Source organism: Zootoca vivipara, chromosome 2 (assembly GCF_965207765.1).
Source record: "Zootoca vivipara chromosome 2, rZooViv2.hap1.1, whole genome shotgun sequence".
Taxonomy (NCBI): Eukaryota; Metazoa; Chordata; class Lepidosauria; order Squamata; family Lacertidae; genus Zootoca; species Zootoca vivipara.
Genome location: NC_142584.1, coordinates 1,271,143 through 1,292,634, shown reverse-complemented (window position 1 = coordinate 1,292,634; position 21,492 = coordinate 1,271,143). Strand labels below are relative to the sequence as shown.

At 46.9% G+C, this 21,492-nt stretch overlaps 1 protein-coding gene across 4 annotated transcripts in view; it reads left to right on the top strand.

Moving 5' to 3' along the window:
* STAT6 (signal transducer and activator of transcription 6) overlaps positions 1 to 21,492 on the top strand; it is a 76,108-nt gene that overhangs the window by 52,818 nt on the left and 1,798 nt on the right. For all 4 annotated transcript variants that reach the window (XM_035102095.3, XM_035102105.3, XM_088662787.1 and 1 more), the window contains exons 7-20: positions 160 to 317; positions 1,350 to 1,469; positions 2,448 to 2,633; positions 4,547 to 4,634; positions 6,174 to 6,296; positions 7,511 to 7,603; positions 10,412 to 10,618; positions 10,763 to 10,857; positions 11,404 to 11,540; positions 15,557 to 15,694; positions 17,663 to 17,723; positions 19,149 to 19,244; positions 19,739 to 19,816; positions 21,252 to 21,419. In XM_035102095.3, coding sequence (XP_034957986.1) covers positions 160 to 317; positions 1,350 to 1,469; positions 2,448 to 2,633; positions 4,547 to 4,634; positions 6,174 to 6,296; positions 7,511 to 7,603; positions 10,412 to 10,618; positions 10,763 to 10,857; positions 11,404 to 11,540; positions 15,557 to 15,694; positions 17,663 to 17,723; positions 19,149 to 19,244; positions 19,739 to 19,816; positions 21,252 to 21,419 — 1,748 coding nt within the window. The remainder of the gene's footprint in view (positions 1 to 159; positions 318 to 1,349; positions 1,470 to 2,447; positions 2,634 to 4,546; positions 4,635 to 6,173; positions 6,297 to 7,510; positions 7,604 to 10,411; positions 10,619 to 10,762; positions 10,858 to 11,403; positions 11,541 to 15,556; positions 15,695 to 17,662; positions 17,724 to 19,148; positions 19,245 to 19,738; positions 19,817 to 21,251; positions 21,420 to 21,492) is intronic.

Sequence of the window (21,492 nt, the reverse complement as noted above, 5' to 3'; positions counted from 1 at the left end):
GTTGGGGGAAGTAGTCCACTGGGAACACACTCCAAGATCTTTTTTGCCTGACTCCCTTTCTCTGAGACCACCCCCCTGTTCTGTGGCACATCTGATTTATGCCTCAACAGCATTTGTTGTCTTCTTCATCCCTACCAACCTATTTGTCTCTTGCTTCAGTCTCTCCAAAATCTTCAAAATCTGTTCCTGAAAACAGCTAATGAGCTAGAAGGTGCAAAGAAAATGGTGCTGATAAGACTTGTGATCTGGAAGAGGCAGCAACAGCTGGCTGGGAATGGAACTCCCTTTGATGAGGACTTGGCTCCACTCCAGAAAAGGTGAGTAGTGCAGGGAGAGCTTAGTTAGTGCATAACTTCATTTGGGGAACTACTATTTTGGCATTGTTGGGAGTTTCTTCCAACTCAGGTTGCAAAGCCAGTCATATCGTTAGTGCTGATGGTAAGGAAGCTCAAGGTCTAAATGTGCCAATGGCCCTTTGGTGCTGCTTAAACAAACCCCTAAGATATAAAAGGGGCAAAGCAATCTCCCTTGTTGGACCAGTCTGTGTCCAGACGAGCCTGGTATATAGTTGTTGTGGTCTAAATTATTTTTACACGATATGCAGGACTGTGTATGTCCTGTGGCTAGAGCAAAACAGTCACAAGTGCTAGAAACTTACGTGCATGAGCCTTAAAGTTCTGACACTCTAGAGGCTGAATTCCTCACCTGGTACCACGCTGCACACTCCCACAAAATTGCAGCATCACATGCAGCCCTGCCTAAACTCTGCATCTATACATATAGCCAGAGAAGCCCTTGCTGATCAACTTGGGTGTTTCTCTAACCCAGGGATAGGGAACCTCGGATCCCAATACTGTAACTAAATTCAGCCCTCCAGGGCTCTCTGCCTGGCCTCTGGAATTTGCCTCCGGTCTCTCCCAAATCTCTTCCAGCCACACTCCTCACTGGGCCTCCTTTGCCCCTCAAATATCTTTGCCTGGCTGGAATGTGCCCTTGAACTCCAATCATGCTTCTTACTCGTCTGATGAGGGGTGTGCAAGTGTATGTAGAAAACTAGCCCACTTTACAAAGTTAAAATTCATTGCTCCACCCACTTTTGTCTCTGGTCCTTCCCACAACCGGCATGTGGCCCCCAGAAGGGAATGTGGCCCTCAACCTGTGACTACCCCTGCTTTAGCCTTTTGATAGACTTAAAGGGAGGAACACTGTTGCCGGTTGGTGTGAGGGCGACTGCAGCACCTTTTTGTCCAATCTGTTTGGTTCTTAAAGCTTATGTAATCTTGGAGGAGTTGTGGGATTTTGGTTGTTGGCAGGGGAAATTAACCCTCACCTGGTATGTTTCCTGGCAGGTTTGAAAGCATGGTGGACATTTGCTTCCAGCTCCGCCTGCAGTTGGTAGCCTCTGAAATTGAGCTGAGCTCTGAGCTTCAGGAACGCCTGGATAATGTATTTAGTGCCCTCGTCAAAAAGTAAGGATAATCTTTGCCAGAAGCACCAAAGCCATAGATCTGAAGAGAATCAGAAGGCCACTGAGAGCAATTGCTTGCCCCCTACCCACATACCCACACCTCAAAGATTGGCTTTCCCCTTACCAATTCGCAACAGGTTAAACAATGCAGTGTATGGTCACATCCACACAATACATTTAAAGCACAAAGCTTCCCTCAAAGAATCCTGAGAATTCTGGTTTGTTAAGGTGCTGGGAATTGTAGCTCTGTGAGAGTTAAACTACAGTCCCTAAGATTCACAGAAATATGATTTCCAGAGTGGTTTAACAACCAGTCCCTCTTTACAGGGAACTCTAGGAATTGTAACTTTACAACACCTCACAGCACCCTTAACAAACTACAGCTCCCAGAATTATTTGGGGGAAGCCCTGACCATCTAAAATGCTGCCATAGTGCTTTAGGTGCATGGTGTGAATGTGGCCTCAATGTAAATGTGGAATAACTGTTGCTGCCTCCTGGAGACTGGGACAGGACTCTTGAGATAAGTCCTTTCAGCCTTGAGATCTGTGCTTCCACCATTTTCTCCTCGTTCCTCTCCCCCATCACTGCCATTTAAACGCTACCCTTGGGTCTCCATACATTAGCCGGCAGAATTTAGTTCTAAAGAAGGGCTGCTTTGCGGGGGTGGAGGGGGAGAGTTACAGGCCACTCACACCAAGGTAGGCTACTGGCAAGTCCAATGCCACAGCCATGACATTCCTCCATAAATCACTCTTGTCTCTGTGCTGACAACTGGGGAAAGATAGATTGGTCATACTCTAGGGGCTAGTTTTGTTCCTGGCGCCTTCAGTTGCTGATTCTTCCTTTAGCTCCATGTTTTCTGTCCATCATACGGACTGGGGAGCAGGGAGAATGATGAGGCTGGCTGCAGCAGGGCTAATAGCCAATCCTTCTCACTGCTTCATGGCTCTCTGACCACTGCTTGTGTCTCCCCTTCAGCTCATTCCTGGTGGACAAACAGCCCCTGCAAGTTCTGAAGACCCAAACCAAATTTCAAGCCACCACACGCTTCCTGCTGGGCCCGCAGCTGCTGAAGTCTCCACACTCCTTCACGGTCACCGCTGACATTGTGACGGAGAAACAGGCCCGGGAGCTAGCTACTAGCCACCTTGAGACTGTCCTCAGGTGAGCGGAACCCTTGCAGCTGAACATGCCACTCTCCCTCTTGCTTTATTTCTCCATTTTAGCAATGTTTTGAGGTTTTGAATAATAGGCGTAGCAAAGAGGTCTGGTTGCCTCTCCCCCTTTTGAACAAATGTCTTTCCCAAGGTGAATCTGACATATTCTAGAGCGGAGATAGAAGACAAGAGACATGGTGAGCCATTCTAGGGGAAGCATTTCCTTTAAAACAATCCTGCCAGCCTTTCTGCCCCCATCTTACTCCATTCTGTGTCTAACATATTCCAAAGTCCTATTTCTGAGCATCAGTGGGGAGAACCCTCTGCATTAGGGCCAGGTAATATTTGCAGACCTCCCCCATAGCTCCTAAAGGACTTCTAGGGAGAGAGCTCACTGGGCAGGCTTATTTCTTGTGCCGCTTCCACATTGCAGGGGCCCTTCACTACAGAGAGTTCCTGTCCACAGGGACAGGGAACCAGATGTTGTTGGGATTTGTCAGTCTCAGTCAGCATGTCAAGGGTCAGGAATTATGGGGGTTGTGGTCCAGCACCATCTGGAAGGTCCACAGGCTCCCTTCTCTTGACATAAGTGGAGGTGCTGGTTTGGATCAGGTCCCAGCTCTGCTCCTATCACACCTTAGAGCAGGGATGCTTGAAGAGTTTGATGCCTCTGTTTTCGGATCCAAAGTGACCTGATCCATACCTCCTGGGCTAATGTGCAGATTGGAAGGTAATTATCCATCATTTTTCTCTTTAGATAATTAAATTCTGCTCAGCATAGACCCACTGAAATTTATGGACCCGTGTTAGTCTTGTGCAGTATGGGTCTACTAAGAGCAGGACTAGCACCGAAAAAACCCTGTTTCTGTGTTGTTTGTGTGAAATGTTTCTTTTTAAGGCTGACCAGGGCTGCTAAATTGATGGGGTGTTTGTGTGGGGTGGCCCCACCCACTCTGGCTTTGTCCCTGCTCTCTGCTGCCTGTAACCCCTGGCAGGTTAGCCATGAGGGAATGCTACTCATGGACTAAAAACTGTTTCCCACCCCTGATTTGAATGATAATTGCAAGTGAGGACCAGTGACAATTTGCAGAAGATGAAGAGGATGGGGCAATTAATGGAGTGCACTGATAACCCACCCCCGCCCCATTCTAGGTTTTGGAAGGATATTGGAAACTTCCTAGCCAGCCAGCCACATCCAGAGAAGTTTTGCAATTGTTCTTTAAATACATGTATTTATTTTTATTCTATGCATATGTACATAAAGCCACACATCTCTCTAAGCCCCCCCCCCCATTTTTGATGTGCAAGGCCAGGACCACCCAAGCGAGGCAACTGCTTCTGGTGGCAGATGTTGTGGGGGGAAACAGCAGCAAATAACTGGCTGTTCCTCCTAAGCCGCCATTTTCAGAGAGCTGTATTTGCAGTGTGGCTTGTCTTTGTCCTTTCCTAAAGTAACCTGCTGCCCCCAGGCACAGCAGAGAACGCTATCCTGCCATTGATGTTAAAGTCAGAGTCAGCTGTCCGTCCAGTCGGTATATGGAATGAGAGGAGGCAAATCTTGTCCTTTCCTGCAGGCAGCAAATTGTCTTGGGCCTGCCCTGTGCTTTTGCCCCTCCAGAAATTTGTTCACAGTGCTGTTCAGTGGATGCAGTGCATTTCACCTCTACAGGAACAAAGCCAACATCTTCTGCTATTTCAACTTTTAAGAGAAACAATTTTTAAAAAGTAAAAGGATGGCCATTCCACAGAAAGACCATTCCTCTTGGTCACCTGTGTTACATTTGTTGGTCTGATTCCAAGATCAGATTGTGATCTGTCACTCTGAAAATGTTGTGTTTCACCTGATACACCCACAATTATTAACCCCTAGCTCAGAATGGAAGTACATACTCATGTTCACTCTCTCTCTTTCGGTTTCAGTGAAAACACTGGAGAAATTCAGAACAACACAGCACCTCTGGAGACAAACGCAACAAGCAATGCCTGCTGTGCTCTCTTTAAGAATATGGTAACTACAGCAGTGGAGTGTGTGTGTGTGTGTGTGTGTGTGTGTGTGTGTGTGTGTGTGTGTGTATGCACACACTTGAATGCTTGCGATGGGAGGGGGAGAAACCACCCATGACGTTCGGCCCCCTGAGCCTCCCTCACAAGTTGGTGCTTCTCCCCTAGGTTGTATGTTTGGGAGAAAGCTGCTTTGAGGCTTTATACTTGACAGGGTAATTTTGTTTGTACAGTCATACCTTGGAGGTTGAGCAGAATCTGTTCCAGAAGTCCATTCGACTTCCAAAACGTTCGAGAACCAAGTCGCGGCTTCTGATTGGCTGCAGGAAACGGGTTTCTAAAGAACGTTTGCAAACCAGAACAATCACTTCTGGGTTTGCGGCGTTTGGGAGCCAAAACGTCCGGGTTCCAGGACGTTTGACAACCAAAGTATAACTGTATGTTCTACATACCCTGCTTTCCTTCAGAAACCCTAAATTGGCTTATGAAGATATCGCTAAAGCAATCTTCCATCCAGGCCACGAGCAGACTGCATCACACACATACACAGTTTTAGAAATGTCACAGCATTGTGTGCCATCAAACCATTATCCAGGATTGCATAGCTTTGGGTGGGGGTGAGGGACCTGTGGCTCTCCTACTCCAAGTCTCCAACTCCTATCAGCCCCCAGCCAGAATGGCCAACAGTCAGGGATGGTGGGAGTGTAATCTGACAACATCTAGAGCAAGGGTCAGCAACCTTTTCAGCCGTGGGCTGGACCACCATCCCTCAGACCATGTGGTGGGCCAGACTATATTTTGAAAAAAATAAATGAACGAATTCCTATGCCCCACAAATGAGATGCATTTTAAATAAAATGACACATTCTACTCATGTAAAAACACGCTGATTCCCAGGCCGTCCGCGGGCCGGATTGAGAATGTGATTGGGCCGCATCCGGCCCCTGGGCCTTAGGTTGCCCTACCCCTGATCTAGAGGGCCACAGGTCCATTACCAATGCTCTAAGGCTTAGAACCTGGTATATGCAACAGATACCTGCAGCAGGATGGGATGACGAAGTTATGAGATGATAGGAATAGGCTGTTCCATTTCAGATTGCAGGGGAATCTAAAAATAAAATAAAATTCTTGTTTCAAGAAGAAAATTGGCACAGCAGGGAGAAAAGTTCTAGCTAAATCCTTGCCATTCTGTGCTAGTTTTCTGCTTATTGGGAGTATTTAAAAAGAAGAAGAGCAGCTTCCTACATTCTGAAGTAAGGCACTCTGATCTTCCATGTCAGAACGCTACTTCCCCATTTTGTCCTTGTCCTTTTGTGTGTTTAGATGTAGCCGTAGACTCTAGTCTCTGAATTTGGACTCTGTGAACGATTGGACCACTGTAGCTCCATGATTCAAGATGGCTGTTGGATCAGAAACAGATAAAAGGGAGGCTGAAGTATGGAGTAGAATTTTCCCAAGCAGTAGCTGAAGTTGTTGCTTTGACCCCACAACTTTTGTGACATTTTCTAGGTTAGCCAGGTGTGATTTTGCCTTTCTCTTCCTTCAGCTCCTAAAGAAGATCAAGCGCTGTGACCGCAAGAGCACCGAGTCTGTGACTGAAGAGAAATGCGCTATCCTCTTCAGTGCCAGTGTGAGCCTTGGTCCCAACAAAACAATATTCCGCCTGCAGGTAACCGCCCTACTGCTTAGGTTTATCTCATTATTTGGCTTGCGGATTGTGGCCTGTTGGTGATTTTGTTGCACAAATGGATTCCACAGAGGCTCCAGAGATGACCCACTTCCTAAGTCGGAACAGGCTGTTCTGTGTGGTAGACATGAAGCCCCAACCCCGCTCAAACAAGGTGGCCTTGGTGGAAATGTTGATATCCCCCAAAACTACAGCCCACCTCCAAGCCTGCTCAGTTGCCTCAGGCAGATATAGAAAGAAAGGTTGGGGGTGTCCTTGCACATCTTTGCTGCTCCCCCTCCAGCTGTGGATAGGAGCTGTCACCATCTCAGTCATCCCCTGAGGGGAAAGATCTCCTCACCACCTCAGAACCAGATCATGGAACGAGCTCTGAAGGCCCCCCAGGAAACGCACCACTTGTTGCGTCCTGAGCTTATCACCCACAGCCACTACCTGGAATGAGTGGGGCAGTACTCCTCTCTGGCCTCCCCCTCCCCCCCGTGCCATCTTCAGTGTGCCAGGGCTTCCCCAGGCTGCCTCCAGTCTGGTGGTGTGGGAAGGGCCACCATTTTCTGTTTTGCCTCAAGTGGCAAAATTTCTTGGGCCAGCCCTGTAATGGGAGGCAATTTCAGATGAGCTGAGGGAGCTGTGGGCAGCAAAGGTTTTCTTGAAAATCTTGTAAATAAATCTGTACTGAGCCCCACATCTGAATTATACTAGTAGATAGCCCAGTTTCAGATACCTGGGAAAGGAAAAAAAGTTGCTCCTTTTCCTCCTCCCTTCTGAAGCCAACTCTATATTACACACACAACTCCTTTTCCACTTAAACAGGAGCACTCCTGTTAGGGACTTGGGGATACAGTGCAACATTTTGTTGCAGGTCACAACTTTTGGTTTCTAGAATTGAAAATTCTTCATTTTCGGCAGTGAATTTGGAGAGGGCTGTGGCTCAGTGGTAGACCATTGCTTTGCATGCAGAAGGTTCCCGGCTCCATCCCCATCGTCTCCAGGGAGGGCTGGGAGAACTCCCTGCCTGAGACCCTAGAGAGCCACTGCTAGTCGGTCCACTGGGCAAGATAGACCAGTGGTCTGACTCTGTCTGAGGCAGCTTCTTGTGCTTCTATGAGAGATATGAGGGGCAGGAAGAGGGCTCTGGCTGTAAAGAAAGCAACCCCCCTGCTAAAGTGTGCTTCCTCTTTCCACTTCTTGTGTTCCAGGCCCTGTCACTTCCTATTGTGGTGATCGTCCATGGCAACCAGGAGAACAATGCCAAAGCCACCATCTTATGGGACAATGCCTTTGCCGCTACTGTAAGTGACATGACATCAGCTGACATATAAAGCTGTCCATGTCCCCAAGGTGTAGAAGCACTTGTTGTTGGGGGCGGAATTAAAAAGTACGGTGTGACGTCAAGTGAAATGGATAGTTCAGCTGGTAGAATGTGAGACTCTTAATCTCAGGATTGTGGGTTTGAGCCCCGGTTTGGACAGAGATTCCTGCATTTCAGGGGGTTGGACTAGATTAGGGTTTCCCAAACTTGGGTCTCCAACTATTTTCTGACTACAACTCCCATCATCCCTAGGTAGCAGGACCAGTGGTCAGGGATGATGGGAATTGTAGTCCAAAAGCAGCTGGAGACGCAAGTTTGGGAAACTGCACTAGATGAACCTTGTGGTCCTTTCCCATGCTACCCTTCTGTGATTCCATTATTAGTTGCACTTGAACAAGGGGGTGCCCCACACGTGGCTTTTGCAAAGTGAAGAGGTTTGGTAACAGTACAATGTGTTTGTGTTTTCAGATGGGAGGGGGCACTAGGATGAAACCAAAACCAAAGCAAAATGCTTCTCATGTTATGGCAGTGATTTGGGACCCACTGCTGCCCCACTCCTGTCCACGCTACTGAAGCGGCACGAAACGCTCTGGGTCACAGGCTGTGACTCCTCCCCATGCCAGCATTATCCCAGGTTCTGGGAGGGCGATCTGTAGCATGCATGGACTTCTTGCACATGACCTGTAGCTTCTCACATTCGGGACAAAAGAAGAACATGGCTGGTTCAGACCAAAGACCCATCTTGTTCAGGACTCTGTTATGCCTATGAGAAGATCATAAGCAGGATTTCACTGCAGAAAATCTCTCCCCACTTGTGATTCCCATCAACTGGTATTCAGAGCCAGAGGCATATCTAGGCTACCTTGCACCCTTGGCCAGGAGATGTATTGTGGGAATGTTGTGGGTAACAGGAGAGAAAATATTGATTGATATAATCCTTCCTAACTCGCACTAGCAAGTTTCTTTATACAGCAGAGTGCATTCCCCCATTACACAGCAAGAAGCTGGTTGCAGACTCGCGTGAGTCTCTTAAGTTAAGAAGCAATTCAATCTGGCTTGCCCAGATTGGATATGTAGCTGATATGATCCCTTGAATCCCTCCTAAAAGAATAAAGACACAATAGTCTTATTCATAAGTAACAAAAAGTAGTTTTACCCACAATCAGGCAGAGCACAGTGTGATCCCTGAAGGCAGGCTTTAGGCTTAAAGTTACAAATATGTACAAATAGGTTTACCCCATATGGGAGATAACCTAGGTCAGTGGTTCCCAACAGGGGGTCCGCGAGCTATGCCAGAGGGGTCCGCAAGATGCTATTAGAATAAAAAATATATTAAATATATTTCGTATGATAACAGATTTTTTGTTTTGGCCGCTTCCTGCATGAGCAGAGTCTAGCGCAAAACTAGAATTAGATAGAGGCAGTAGTTCTGCTGTATGCCATTAGGTGGCGCTTTACAAACACTACTGTTTTGCAAAGAGGCAGCGCGCACATTCTACTAACACTCACCTCCCCAAGATGCTTTGTGCGCGTCGGCTTCATTTGTGCGCTACTGTGCAGGTACCCTGTCTTCTCCATTCCCCTCCCTCCTCCCTGGCGCGCGCTGCCTCTTTGCAAAACAGTAGTGTTTGTAAACAAAGCGTTGTTTTTCGCGGAAGCTACAGTTCGCGTAGTTAAAAATGGACCGTTGGTTAAAAAGTGGTTCATCTCATTAAGAACTGAAAATTAAAACTAACTGTATACTGATGGAGTACTCTGTTGTAACTGTAAAAATCGTATAAATATAAAATATAAAAAGACTCTTAATTTGGCTCTCACTTTTTAATTTTAGGATTAGGAATTAATGGGGGTCCTTGTCACGATAGCGGCTCGATGAGGGGTCCTCGAGAAAATTTTGTTGGGAACCTCTGACCTAGGTGAAGCAGGAAGTCCAAGTGAAGCAGGACGAAAAAGAAGGGAGGACGAAAAAGAAGGGAGGTGGCTGCATGAGTTGACCTTTTACCAGGTCACGCCCACCTACTAGTCACATGCAAAAGGAAGGATGCTCCAGCCAGGTGTAACAGGAAGCTCAGCTGGCTGGACCAACATTCCCCATGCATGTTCACTCTAGGCAAACAGGAAATGTTGTACTTGACTGCTCCAGAGTATTACACCCCACATGTATTGGAGTGGAGGTGTGATTGGGGGGGGGGCTGGGGCCTGTGTCCTTGGAGGCTAACCTAGCCACCCCCTAGGTGCACTTCTGTTCAGAGGCCTATCGCCTCTGATCCTAGAGGGAACATGTAGCCACCATGACTAGTAGCCATTGATAGCACTGTCCTCCATGAATTTGTCTAATCCCCTTCTAAAGACATCCAAGTGAGAGTGAATTCCATAGTTCAGTTATGTGAAGAGTTTATTTTACCTGCCCCAAATCTTCCTGCATTCAGCTTCATTTGATGTCCCCATCTCTCAATATGATGAGAGAGGGAGAAAAACTTCATTCTAGGCCAGTACTGTAATGTAACATGGAAGCTTAGTCCTGCCCCCATGGGTGCAAAGTAAGTGAGAATATTGGCTGTGCAGGGGAAGTTTGTAGGTAGGACATAATAGATTCTGTTCTTAGTTTGGGCTACTTCTTTGCTGTTATTTTGTGTGCGGTTGCCATTGTGAGGTGGGCGGGGAAGACCACAGAGTGGGAGAGACTATGGATGTACATTCTCCTCCTGCTGCTGCTGCTTCCGGTGGTTTGTTCTCTCTGTGTGTGTCTCTGTATAGCTATGAGGTTCTGTCTCTCTGGCTATTCCAGAATCGCATCCCTTTCATGGTAGCGGAGCGTGTCAGCTGGGAGTCCATGTGTGAGACTCTCAACCAGAAGTTCATGGCTGAGGTGGAGACAACTAAAGGGCTGCTCAAGGAGCACTTCTACTTCTTGGCTCAGAAGATCTTTGGTGACAGCAACACCAGTCCTGAGGAATTCCAGAAGCGCCAAGTGTCGTGGTCCCAGTTCAATAAGGTCCCTCACTGGGTTTTGTAAGGAGGGTGGGATGGCGGTGAGTGGGGCATCCCTGGTTCCGTTCCTTCCTTCCTTCCTTCCTTCCTTCCTTCCTTCCTTCCTTCCTTCCTTCCTTCCTTCCTTTACTCATTTGTCCATTTACAGGAGATTCTTCCTGGCCGAGGATTCACATTCTGGCAGTGGTTTGATGGGATTCTCTACCTCACCAAGAAGCACTTGAAGGATTACTGGTCTGACCGGTAAGAAAGCAACTGGATTGAGCCACTGTGTGGTGTAATTAGCCAGTAAAAGTGTTGGACTAGGCCTGAGGAGAACATCATGGGGTAACCTTGGGTCAGTCACTGTCTCTCAGTTTAGCTTACCTCACAGGGCTGATGAGGGCGAGGGTCCTCCAGGGTGCTAGGAGAAGGCTCTGTGGCACCACTTCTTAACTCGTGATCCCTAAACTGAAAGTCTGTCACAGCTGGTGTTTCCTTCCCTTTCCCAGACCTGAGGAAACTCACAGGCCTCAAGGTCATCGGGACTCTTCTGACTGGGGTGTTTCCAGGTGATTTGTTTGTTCAGCATTCATGCTGATTCATTTGCAGGAAGATTAGACTTTGTACTGAGCAGTCATTCTAATTCGCTTGTGGGGAGATGAGATGACATTTCATCAAAGCAAGTGATATTCCACACTTTCCAGTGCTCCCCTCCCCATCATTTTTTCTCATCACAAAAAGGCTGATCTTTTAAATCCCTATCCCCCTGCCCTTCTTTCTCTCTTTGTGTCCATCTGTCCCACACAGGCTCATCATGGGCTTTATCAGCAAGCAGTATGTTTTCAATTGCCTGAGCAATGCACCACCCGGCACTTTCCTGCTGCGCTTCAGCGACTCCGAGATCGGGGGCATTAGCATTGCCTACGTCACATACTCTCCGGACGGTACGGCTGGCTTCCTCTTGCCTCAGCTAGAGCTGTAGGGGGTTGTTGTTTGGGGGGGTTGATTCACTTTGCATTTATAAACGGACCTACCTAACTTGCAATTTCTGAAACAAAAACAACAACAAATTGAAGCACCGCGGTCTTTCGCCAATCACACTTCTCTGAATTTTGCAACATAGTTCTCCAACCACGAAATGTGCCCACTAGGGCAACGTGTGTATAAATGCATATGTGAGTGAAAACAGCATACAACAAAGCATTATATAAAGGGAAATTGTTTTGAAAAAGAAGTGCATTGAACAAAATAGCACACAAATATTATATTGAGAGAAATGAGCACTAACATGCTGCTAAATTTTCACAAGGACTTAAAAATATACACAAGCTGATGTGGAAATATAAAGAGCTGAACTTAATGAACTGGAAAAATGAGGAAGTGAAAGAAAGCAAAACCGACAGATTTGCCCCTCCCTGAGGATCCCCTGTCTAAGCCCCCACCCTAGAGTCAGAGGGGTTTGTTTTGTTTTTAAAGTCACCTTGGCTGCAAGCCATGCTGTTTGTCTGCCAGTGCTGTAAAGACTAGCTTTCTCCCTTGCTGTTCTGGTTTGGAAATGGATTTGTAGACAAGAACTTACGCCTTCAGCCCTGGTTCTGATTTGGGCAGGGGTCCAAAGGCATTCTAGCTTTCTGCCAGTCAGCTTTCAGTTGTGGGATTTATCCTGTGTGATTCCTGGCCCGTCCTCACAGTGTTAAGATAGGACTGGTGTCAGAACAGGGCTGGGGAATTTGAGGCCCTTCGGACGTAATAGAACTCCAATTCCCATCAGCCCTGGGCAGCGTGGCCAATGGTCAGGCATGATGGGAGCTGGAGCCCAGTAACACGTGGAGAGCCATAGGTCTGTGTTACAAGTGTTGCATTAACTGAGAGCAGGTTGCTTACAGGAGCACAAGGTGTCGGCACGAACATAAAATGTTGCTCCGTTTAGAATCGGCCCATTGAGTCTCGTATGGTTTTATTCCCAGTTCTGCTAACTGAAATCTTTTAAAGATGCCAGAAATTAAACTTGAGACCTTATGCATGCAAAGCAAATACTCTTCCCTGCCCCCCAACACCCACTCTGTCACAAATCCCTGACAGAGGCTGGCCAACGAAATGGTGTGAGGAACAGAGCTTATGTTATGGTGTGCTTTCTCTAGCTTTGTTTTTATAAGAAAATAATAACAATAATAATTTTATTTATTGTACCCCACCCACCTGACTAGGTTGCCCCAGCTACTCTGGGCAGCTTCCAGCAAAAATACACAAAAACACACAAAAAAATCAAACATTAAAAGCTTCATAAGAATTGCCTACTGGATCAGGCCAATGGCCCATCTAGTCCAGCATCCTATTCTCACAATGGTCAACTAGATGTCTGGGGAAAACCCACCAGCAGGATTTCAGCACAGGAGCTCTCTCCCATCCTGTGGTTTCCTGCAACTGGTATTCAGAAGCATTGCTGCCTCCAGCTGCGGAAGGCGTTGTCAAGGGGAACGAGCTAGTGAGTTTGTACCACATCCTGGGTACGGTCACTACTGGTGCTTCACTTCCTGGTTTTGTGGTGTGTCCCTCATTAAAGAGGAAGCTGCTTCCCTCTGAACTCTGCAGCATTTGAACAAACATCTCAAGGAGACGTGGGTGGCACTGTGGGTTAAACCACAGAGCCTAGGGCTTGCTGATCAGAAGGTCGGCGGTTCAAATCCCCGTGACGGGGTGAGCTCCCGTTGCTCCGTCCCAGCTCCTGCTAACCTAGCAGTTTGAAAGCACGTCAAAGTGCCAGTAGATAAATAGGTATCGCTACAGCGGGAAGGTAAACGGCGTTTCCGTGTGCTGCTCTGGTTCGCCAGAAGCAGCTTTGTCATGCTGGCCACATGACCTGGAAGCTGTACGCCGGCTCCCTTGGCCAATAACACGAGATGAGCGCCACAACCCCAGAGTCGGTCACGACTGGACCTAATGGTCAGGGGTCCCTTTACCTTTTACCTCAAGGAGTACTAGATTTCCTCTTGTTGAAGGGCTGGGGGAGAGTGGCTCCATCTTTAAGGGGTAAGGCTGCACTCCCTCCTCCCAGCTCTCCTCCTGAGGAGCTTACAGTGTGTCGCCACAGGAAAAAGCATGGAGGGCTTGTGGAAGCTGCTCTTACCCAGCCTAGATTCAGCCAGGGGCCCTCTTTTCTGTGGCATGGGCCTGGGGGCTAAATGCCCTTGGGACTCTTTGTAGGCCACACCCCTTGCCAACCCTACTCCTTGCCCTCCTTGAGTGCTTTTGCCTGGCTGAAATGTGTCCTTGACCTGAGATACTTTTGCTTGCTAGGATGGAGAAATTTGTGTGTGGAAACCTCTGTGTGGCTGGAGATAATATTTCCAGCCTGGTGTAAAGAGATAATATTTGCACTCATAACTCCACCTGCTTTCCCTCTGACCCCTCCTAACACATGGGCCTGTTGGGGAACCCCCCTGGTGAACCTGTCACCCATTAGTCCCTTAAGAGGAGCGGGAAATTTTTCCTACAGATGACTGTAGGACTGTGAGCTTGAACTGGGTGTGTAAACCCAAGAAAGTTGATCCAAGACGGCTAATGCTAAGCCTTCTCTTTTTTGCAAGAAAGGGGAAAAATAAGAGACACGAAGTTATTGGGGTGCATTTCAGCATTAATTATTAGCATTCTAACCCATTCCTAACTCTAAACTTAAGAGATAAAAGGGCCCTGCTGCTATAAGAAATGACAGGTATCAGAAATTACCTCATCACGGCCCAAGGGGATGAGGAGCAGTGGAATACAGTTGTATCTTTGTAGGAGCTCTGACCAAGAAGCACTGATGGACCTTCTGTGCCTCCGGGCTTGCACCAAGGCATTAAAAAAACAACCTTTAGGCCTGTGGTCTGAATCCAACAGAGCTGCTTTGAGAGTGTAGGTACATAGTTGGAGCTCAAATTGCCCTCATTTCTGTCTAAACCCAGCTGTTAAATACGTTTTGCTCTCACCAAATTCATGTAAAAGGGAGGGTTTCGGAGTAAGAGGGGATTCTGTGCTGGGAGAATAGAATTGGAGACACTTTGGGAAAGTACAGTGGTACCTCGACTTACGAACGACTCGGCAACCGGATTTTTTGACTTACAAATGGCTGCGCGCTTACGAATGTCTCGACATCTGGAAAAAACCGCGGCGGTTTTAAATAGGGATTTTTTGACTTATGAATTTTTAGATAGGGTTGCTTCGACTTATGAATTTTTCCGTTTCCAATGCATTCCTATGGGAAATCGTGTTTCCAATGGCGTTTTTCGACTTACAAATTTTTCGACTTACGAAGGTGTCTTCGGAATGGATTAAATTCATAAGTCGAGGCACCACTGTAACTAGTTCTGCAGTCTGAAACAGTAGAACTTCCTGCTATGCGTGAGGGACATTTGCCAAGGAAGTAAGATAACAATTCTTCTCCTGTGTGCAGTAGATTTTGGGAAGCTGCTAAATGCATTCATTTGTTTATTGCAAAGTACATGGTCAAAAATGCATGTCATGTTAAGTGAGTGAAACACGCAATGGGTCAGAAAGTGGAGGAGATGCAGTCCAGTCTGAGGCGGATTTAGGGCAGTGCGGCTGGTTCTCCTGCCCTGGGTGCTGAGCTCAGTGGGTGCTGCAGGGCGTTGCAACTATGATGTAGTGAATTGAGCAGAATGGAAGGCGAGAGGTTGAGAGGGGGCACCAAATGTTGGCCTTAGCTGTGGGAGGGCGGGGACCGTCAGTCTCCACAACTGCCTTATAGAGGCAAAACCTACCGAGAAGAGTTGCTGTGCTCACTAGGTATGGTTCCCCTGTGCAGGCCTTGTTTCTTCTAATAAAAAGTTAGCTTCACTTACTGCATGTGATTTATTGCTGGCTGGCTGCCTGACAGAAAGGATGGATGGCAGTGCTCAAGATAGCAGGCAACTGCTTTCTGCAGTGGACTGATATACTGGTTTCTTCCCACCTGGCTCAGGTTCCACTCAGGTGGAGAACATCCAGCCATTCACCACGAAGCAGCTGACCATCTGTAACCTTGCTGACTGTGTTCTGGATCTGCCGCAGCTTGAGATGCTGTATCCTGACAGGCCTAAACACGAGGCTTTCAGGAGAGGTGAGTGAGGGCAGGGGGAACTTTATTTGCTTTCAGCCAGAGGCACTTGACCTAAGCTTTTTAAGGCCAGTAGAAGGCCCATTATTTCATTTATTTCTTTATTTTATTCATTCAGTCATTCATTGCTGCAAAGTATTTGCACCTCAAATTCTAAAACAATTGGAAAATTGTATTCCCTTGTATATTTATTAACTTAATGGCAACATTCACAAGTCACAGCTGAAAACTAGCCTTTCCCCTGCTAGTCCTTCCTCCTCAGAATATCCACTCCCGGGCAAGGGGCTACGCTGCCCTTTCCAAGCCAGCCCTATCTTTTGATGGCACAACAGTTGTGCTTGCACTAGCTGAGCTCATCAAGTTTTTTGAGTCAGGCAATTTTTTAACCTTGATTTCTGTATGTGTATTTTTAGAGGGCCTCCATGGTTACCTCTCTTCTCCCCAGCCAACATATATTCATTGGGGCTGAGGTGGGATGGGCAGGGGATTCGCTGAGGTTTTTTGTTTTTGTTTTGCTGAACAAATTTCTTCCACTGTCGGCACACACTCATGTGTTGGACCATGTGTCCCTGGGGGCACGGGAACAGCGGGTGGGTTCTCCTCTCCTCCTGGGGCAGATGAGCCACCCATATGCTGTTTCCACTTTTTGGCCTAGCTCCCTCTGCCCTTCCCCCCGGGTCTGACAGGGTCTCTTGGGCCACTTGAGCACCCGATGGTTAATCCTGATGTACTTGAGGTAGTGGGATTGTGCGCAGTTTCTCCTCACCTCATCACGTGGCAATGATCCGCCAGCCTTGCCCTTTTCACTCTTTCCACCCAGGATGTGCAAGGGCTGAAGGGCTGTGTGTCATATGCACACCTCTTTCCTTCGCCCCAACCTGGACAGTAGCAAGCACCCCTTTTGTTATATCTAAAACAACAGAGACCTCGTTCCACCGAGGAGAGAAGGCCTTTCATTGGTGGTATCGTTATTCTACAGTAGTAGTTGATTGTTTTATCATTATTACTTTGTGAAAGTGCCTCAAATGGACATTTTTTAATGTTTCCCAAAAACACACAAACAATTGAACCAAGAATTAGAACAAGAATAAAACGAGCCACAAATGCTCATTTGTAATTGTCAGGGAACCTCCCCCCATCCTGCTGACCAGCACTTTGCCCAGTGAGAGCAGCAGCAGTGGGTCAGGTGGGGGAAATGAGGAAGTTAGCGGGGTGGAGGAGGCAAGGCTCAGCGATGTGGGAGAGCCCTTGCGCCGCCTTGACCAACAGGTGGAGGGGAATAGGCAGCCCCTTCCGGCGCCTGAATTAAGGCGCGCCACTAAACGTAAGGTCGGGAGGAGGCGTTTCGGGGTGCCTAAGCTCTTATGCTGGTCACACAACAGGAAACGTCCACTCCCAGATTCTGTGAGTGACTAGGAGGTCATGTTTTCTGCTATCTCTGCACTGTAAATATTATGCACAATAAAACCGTTAAAGACAAGCACAGACTTGGGCGTCTTTACTCGAGAGTAGCCGCAACAACACCATTGCAGCAATATATTAAAAAGGACATAACTCAGCCCACCCTGCTAAAAAAAGACGACCAGAAGAAAAGTCCATTGACCCTGGTTAAGACAGGTTAGGATGCCCCCCCCCAATTTAATGTAATTTTACTCAATATGGTTATTTCCTGTTTTCATGTCTCTTCATTCTTGCTGTTTGTACATGCAAATTTAAATAACAAAAAAAAATTCTTAAAAAGGAAGAGGCTAAGAACATACCCATGTACCATTCAAGTTATGGGTCAAAAGCCTGGGTTATCTTGGGATGTTGGGCAGAAGTCCAGCGGCATTTGGAGGGTCACAGGTTCCCCATCCCTCCTGTAGAGGGATTTAGAAATCACTGCGAATCTCATCTTATAGAAAAAGGGGGGAGGGTGATACCTGTTTGTGTGTTGAGAGGAATGAACACTGAGTGTGTTTCCTCCCACAGTAGACCCACCAAAGAAGAATAAAGAGTACCAGCCAGCGAAGATGAAGATGACCGTGGATGTGTAAGTGGATGGATTTTTACACTTCTGGTGAAAACTGCCCTGCTTCTTCTCACGAGGCTTTCTTGTCTTGGGTTGCAATGTATATGTGTTGGAAATATTTTCCTTTCCAAACTAGCAACCCTACTTCCCTAACAGGGTATTCCTAAATAGGTGAAAGGGCCCAGGGCACAAATATGCAAAAAAGTATGCATACGTTGATTTATATGTACAGATGTCACTGGGAAACTAAAAATAGTAGGTGGCAAGCAATATGCTCAGTATGGATGGGGAGAATTTTGATTCAGTTTACGTTGCAAAACAAAATGGCCTAATTTGCACTTTTTGAAACAATGAGAGAACCAGAGCACATTTGCATTTTTCTGAATGTTGCAATGCAATTGTAATATTTACAAAACTGCATATACTGAGATAAAGTGTTCATAAAAATGCATCTATTAGTGAAAACAACATTCACAAATGAATTATATTGTTGGAAATTGCTCTGCAAAAAAAATGTTTGTATTAGACAGAATTGCATACAAACGTGTAAGAGAAATCAACACTAAAATGCTGCTGAATTTCCATGAAGACTAAAGAAAAGCAGACCGATTCTGGAAATATGAAGAACTGTATTTAATATTGGAAAAATAAGAAACAGAACCAAAGAAGTACGAATTCTCCCATCCCTTGTGCTCAACCACTCTGTTTACAGGGGGAAAGTGGGAACAGGAGGTCTAGGCCTCACTGCAAGAGACTTGGGACTCCATCCCCTGGGCCACCACCTAGCCCTCCTGCTTCCCAACTAGCAGGCAGCGTCTTAATGGGATCAACAACTACTGTATTGACTAGAAGTTTATTGTTCTTGGTGGTTCATCATTGGTGTACATTGCACTTTACAGCATAAGCCAGGGGTCAGCAACCTTTTTCAGCCGTGGGCCGGTCCACCGTCCCTCAGACCAAGTGGTGGGCCGGACTATATTTTTTGGGGGGGGGATGTACAAATTCCTATGCCCCACAAATAACCCAGAGATGCATTTTAAATAAAAGCACACATTCTACTCATGTAAAAACACAGTGATTCCCAGACTGTCCGTGGGCTGGTTTGAGATAGCGTTTGGGCCATAGGGGCCTTAGGTTGCCTACCCCTGGCATAAGCTGTAGTCTTAATTAATTCATGGAGAAGGGAAATGAGGGAGGCCAGAGCAACCTCCACAGTTGGTCTCTGGCTTCTCTTATATATATTTTTGAGCATTTTGGTACTGTATTTAGATGTCAGAAACAGGGCAATGGGCAGATAACTGTGGTCAGATAGTAAAACCCTGATTTTGTCTCCAAACTGCCATCCTAATATGTAGCTTTGATTTGTATCCTAAAGGGTGGGAAATAAATAAATAAATAAGCAAGTAAATAAAGGTATTTTGATACCAAAACTATGTTGAATTTCAGACCTTGCTCATTCGCTGGTTCATTGAGTCACACCCCAGTCGGCTCCACGAGCAACCTTAGCATGAATCCTGGAATCCCATCTGGCCCTGCTTATGAGTAAGTGCTCTGCTATGGATCCTGCCATTTTTGTGCAGTAGCTGTGCATGTGAAACAGCACTAATCTCTGAATAACTTTCCATCATCTTCTTTTAGGAGTGGGGAGGGCCTGTGTGCACCTCACTCCAACCATACACTTATGCACATTTAAAGCACATGACCCCCCCAAAAAAAATTAATCATTGGAACTGTAGTTTGTTCAGGGCGCTGGGAATTGCAGCTCAGGGGGGAGGGGCTACAGGTGCAAAAGCACCACCATTGAAACTGTCCCAGATTTCTATAGGAAGGGACAGATAAACATGCAATGAATAAATAAGTAAATAAATAAATAAGGGTGGGTTTTTTATTATTATTACCCTCGCAGTCCCTTACAGCTCTGTGATTCTCTGACCCCAGCTCTGCATGTCCATTCCAGAGTTTGGGATAGGATCGGATCTCCAATCTGCTGTTCCTTTGGGATATGTTGAACATACCCTTGCTCTGTCTTTCCACAGTCCTCAGCTGATGATTGCACAACCTATGGGCATGTCTCCCTCCATCAGTACAACATACGGAAGTCCGAACTTGCTGCCGTAAGAATCATGCCCTGATTGCAGACATCTTTGCTTTGTGTGTGTGTGATTGAGTGTCAGGTTGAATGTTACAAATGCGCCCCACTAGGAGGCAAACACACCTGGCGAAACCTAGAGATCCGGGGCAGTGTGCCTGTTGTATATTTGCACTGCTCCTTTGCCATGTTGCAGCTCATGTGGCTACGCAAACTGCAACAGAACAGCAGGCTTGCAGCCCAGGCAGGCAGATGAGCCCAGGAAGCTGCAGAGGAACAGGACAGGCTGGGGCAGCTGTAGGAACTGCTGTGCTGCTACACACTTCACACCAGTGTTGGTTTTGGCCTCAGCAGTGTCAAGAGGTTGAGGAGGAGGAGGAGGAGGAGGAGGAGGAGGAGGAGGAGGAGGAGGAGGAGGAGGAGGAGGAGGAGGAGGAGGAAAGCAGCAGCAGAGCAGGGTGGTTGCTGAAGGAGCTGACCTGTCTTGTCCTTCCTGTTCCTCTTTGGCTTGTCTAGGCTGCAGTTTCGCTGAGCTTTATAAGGGGAGGGGGTGTTGTTTGACCAAGCAGGCAGGTGTCTGAGGCCAGCAAGGGAGCAAGGAGGAGGTACCGGTAACTGGAGGCGAATGGAGGCAGGTGGGCACAATACAACATAGGAGGCCAGATCACTGCAAGCCTTCCCACAGTGCCACTGCTGGAGGGGGAGGGATTTTGAATGATGGTCCTTGAGATTAAGTTTTCATCTGCAAGTGGATGCCATTTTGAATCACAATGGGCTGGACCTTTCAAGCTTACACTGATTTTAACCACTGGTTTCAAAACCATGCTGTGTTTCTTGGTTTTTTAGAATTCCCAAGCAATGCTGACTGCAAGTTAATGCATACAATATGAAAGCAAATGAAACAGCACCATGTGCAATATTAGCATATATGGAACCCAGTTTATATACCTCATCTATTCATCGAGAGACATTCGCTGCATTCAGTGAATGCATTTTGGCTCCTCAGCATAATATAGTGATGTTGGGAACATTCTATATATTAAATAAATGTATTTCTGTGTGCATTTTCCTAACACTAAGGCTACTGAGAGTTTTGCCCAGTTAAGCTACTGCTTCTTTTGGTTTTCCAATAAGAAACAGGTCGGATCCAATACTGCTTAGAAGGCAAAAGCCCTGAACATCATTATCAGCCCCACTAGCCAGCCAGCTTTAGCTTAAGCTATTGCTTTGTGGGAGAGTTAGAACAGGACTTCTAACCCATTAGATGCCCCTCCCAGATGTTGTTGTACTGTAGCTTCCGGAATCCCTGACCATTAGCCATGCTGGCTACGGCTTATGGGAGTTGGAATCTAATAACTGCGCACTCACATGCGCACACACACGTATGTTCTGTTCCTTTCTCCATGACTCTCAAGTTGGACATGTTTCCACTCAGTTCTTCTTTTGCTTCCTATATATAGTGAATTAATGGGCTACCCTTACTCCCTGGGAAGTCCTTCACCCCTTGGCTCAATGGATGCATACCCCATGCCTCATGACGTGGAAATGCCACTGGACTGCTCGCACAGTGAGAACTCCACATCCTACGCTAGGGATCTTTCGTTCCCAGTGCTACCAAATCTGATAAGGTAAGTGTAGCGGGTCATAGGCAAGGATAAAGGTTGAGGAAGTGAAGGCTCCTTCTCTCCACTGCCTGCAGTT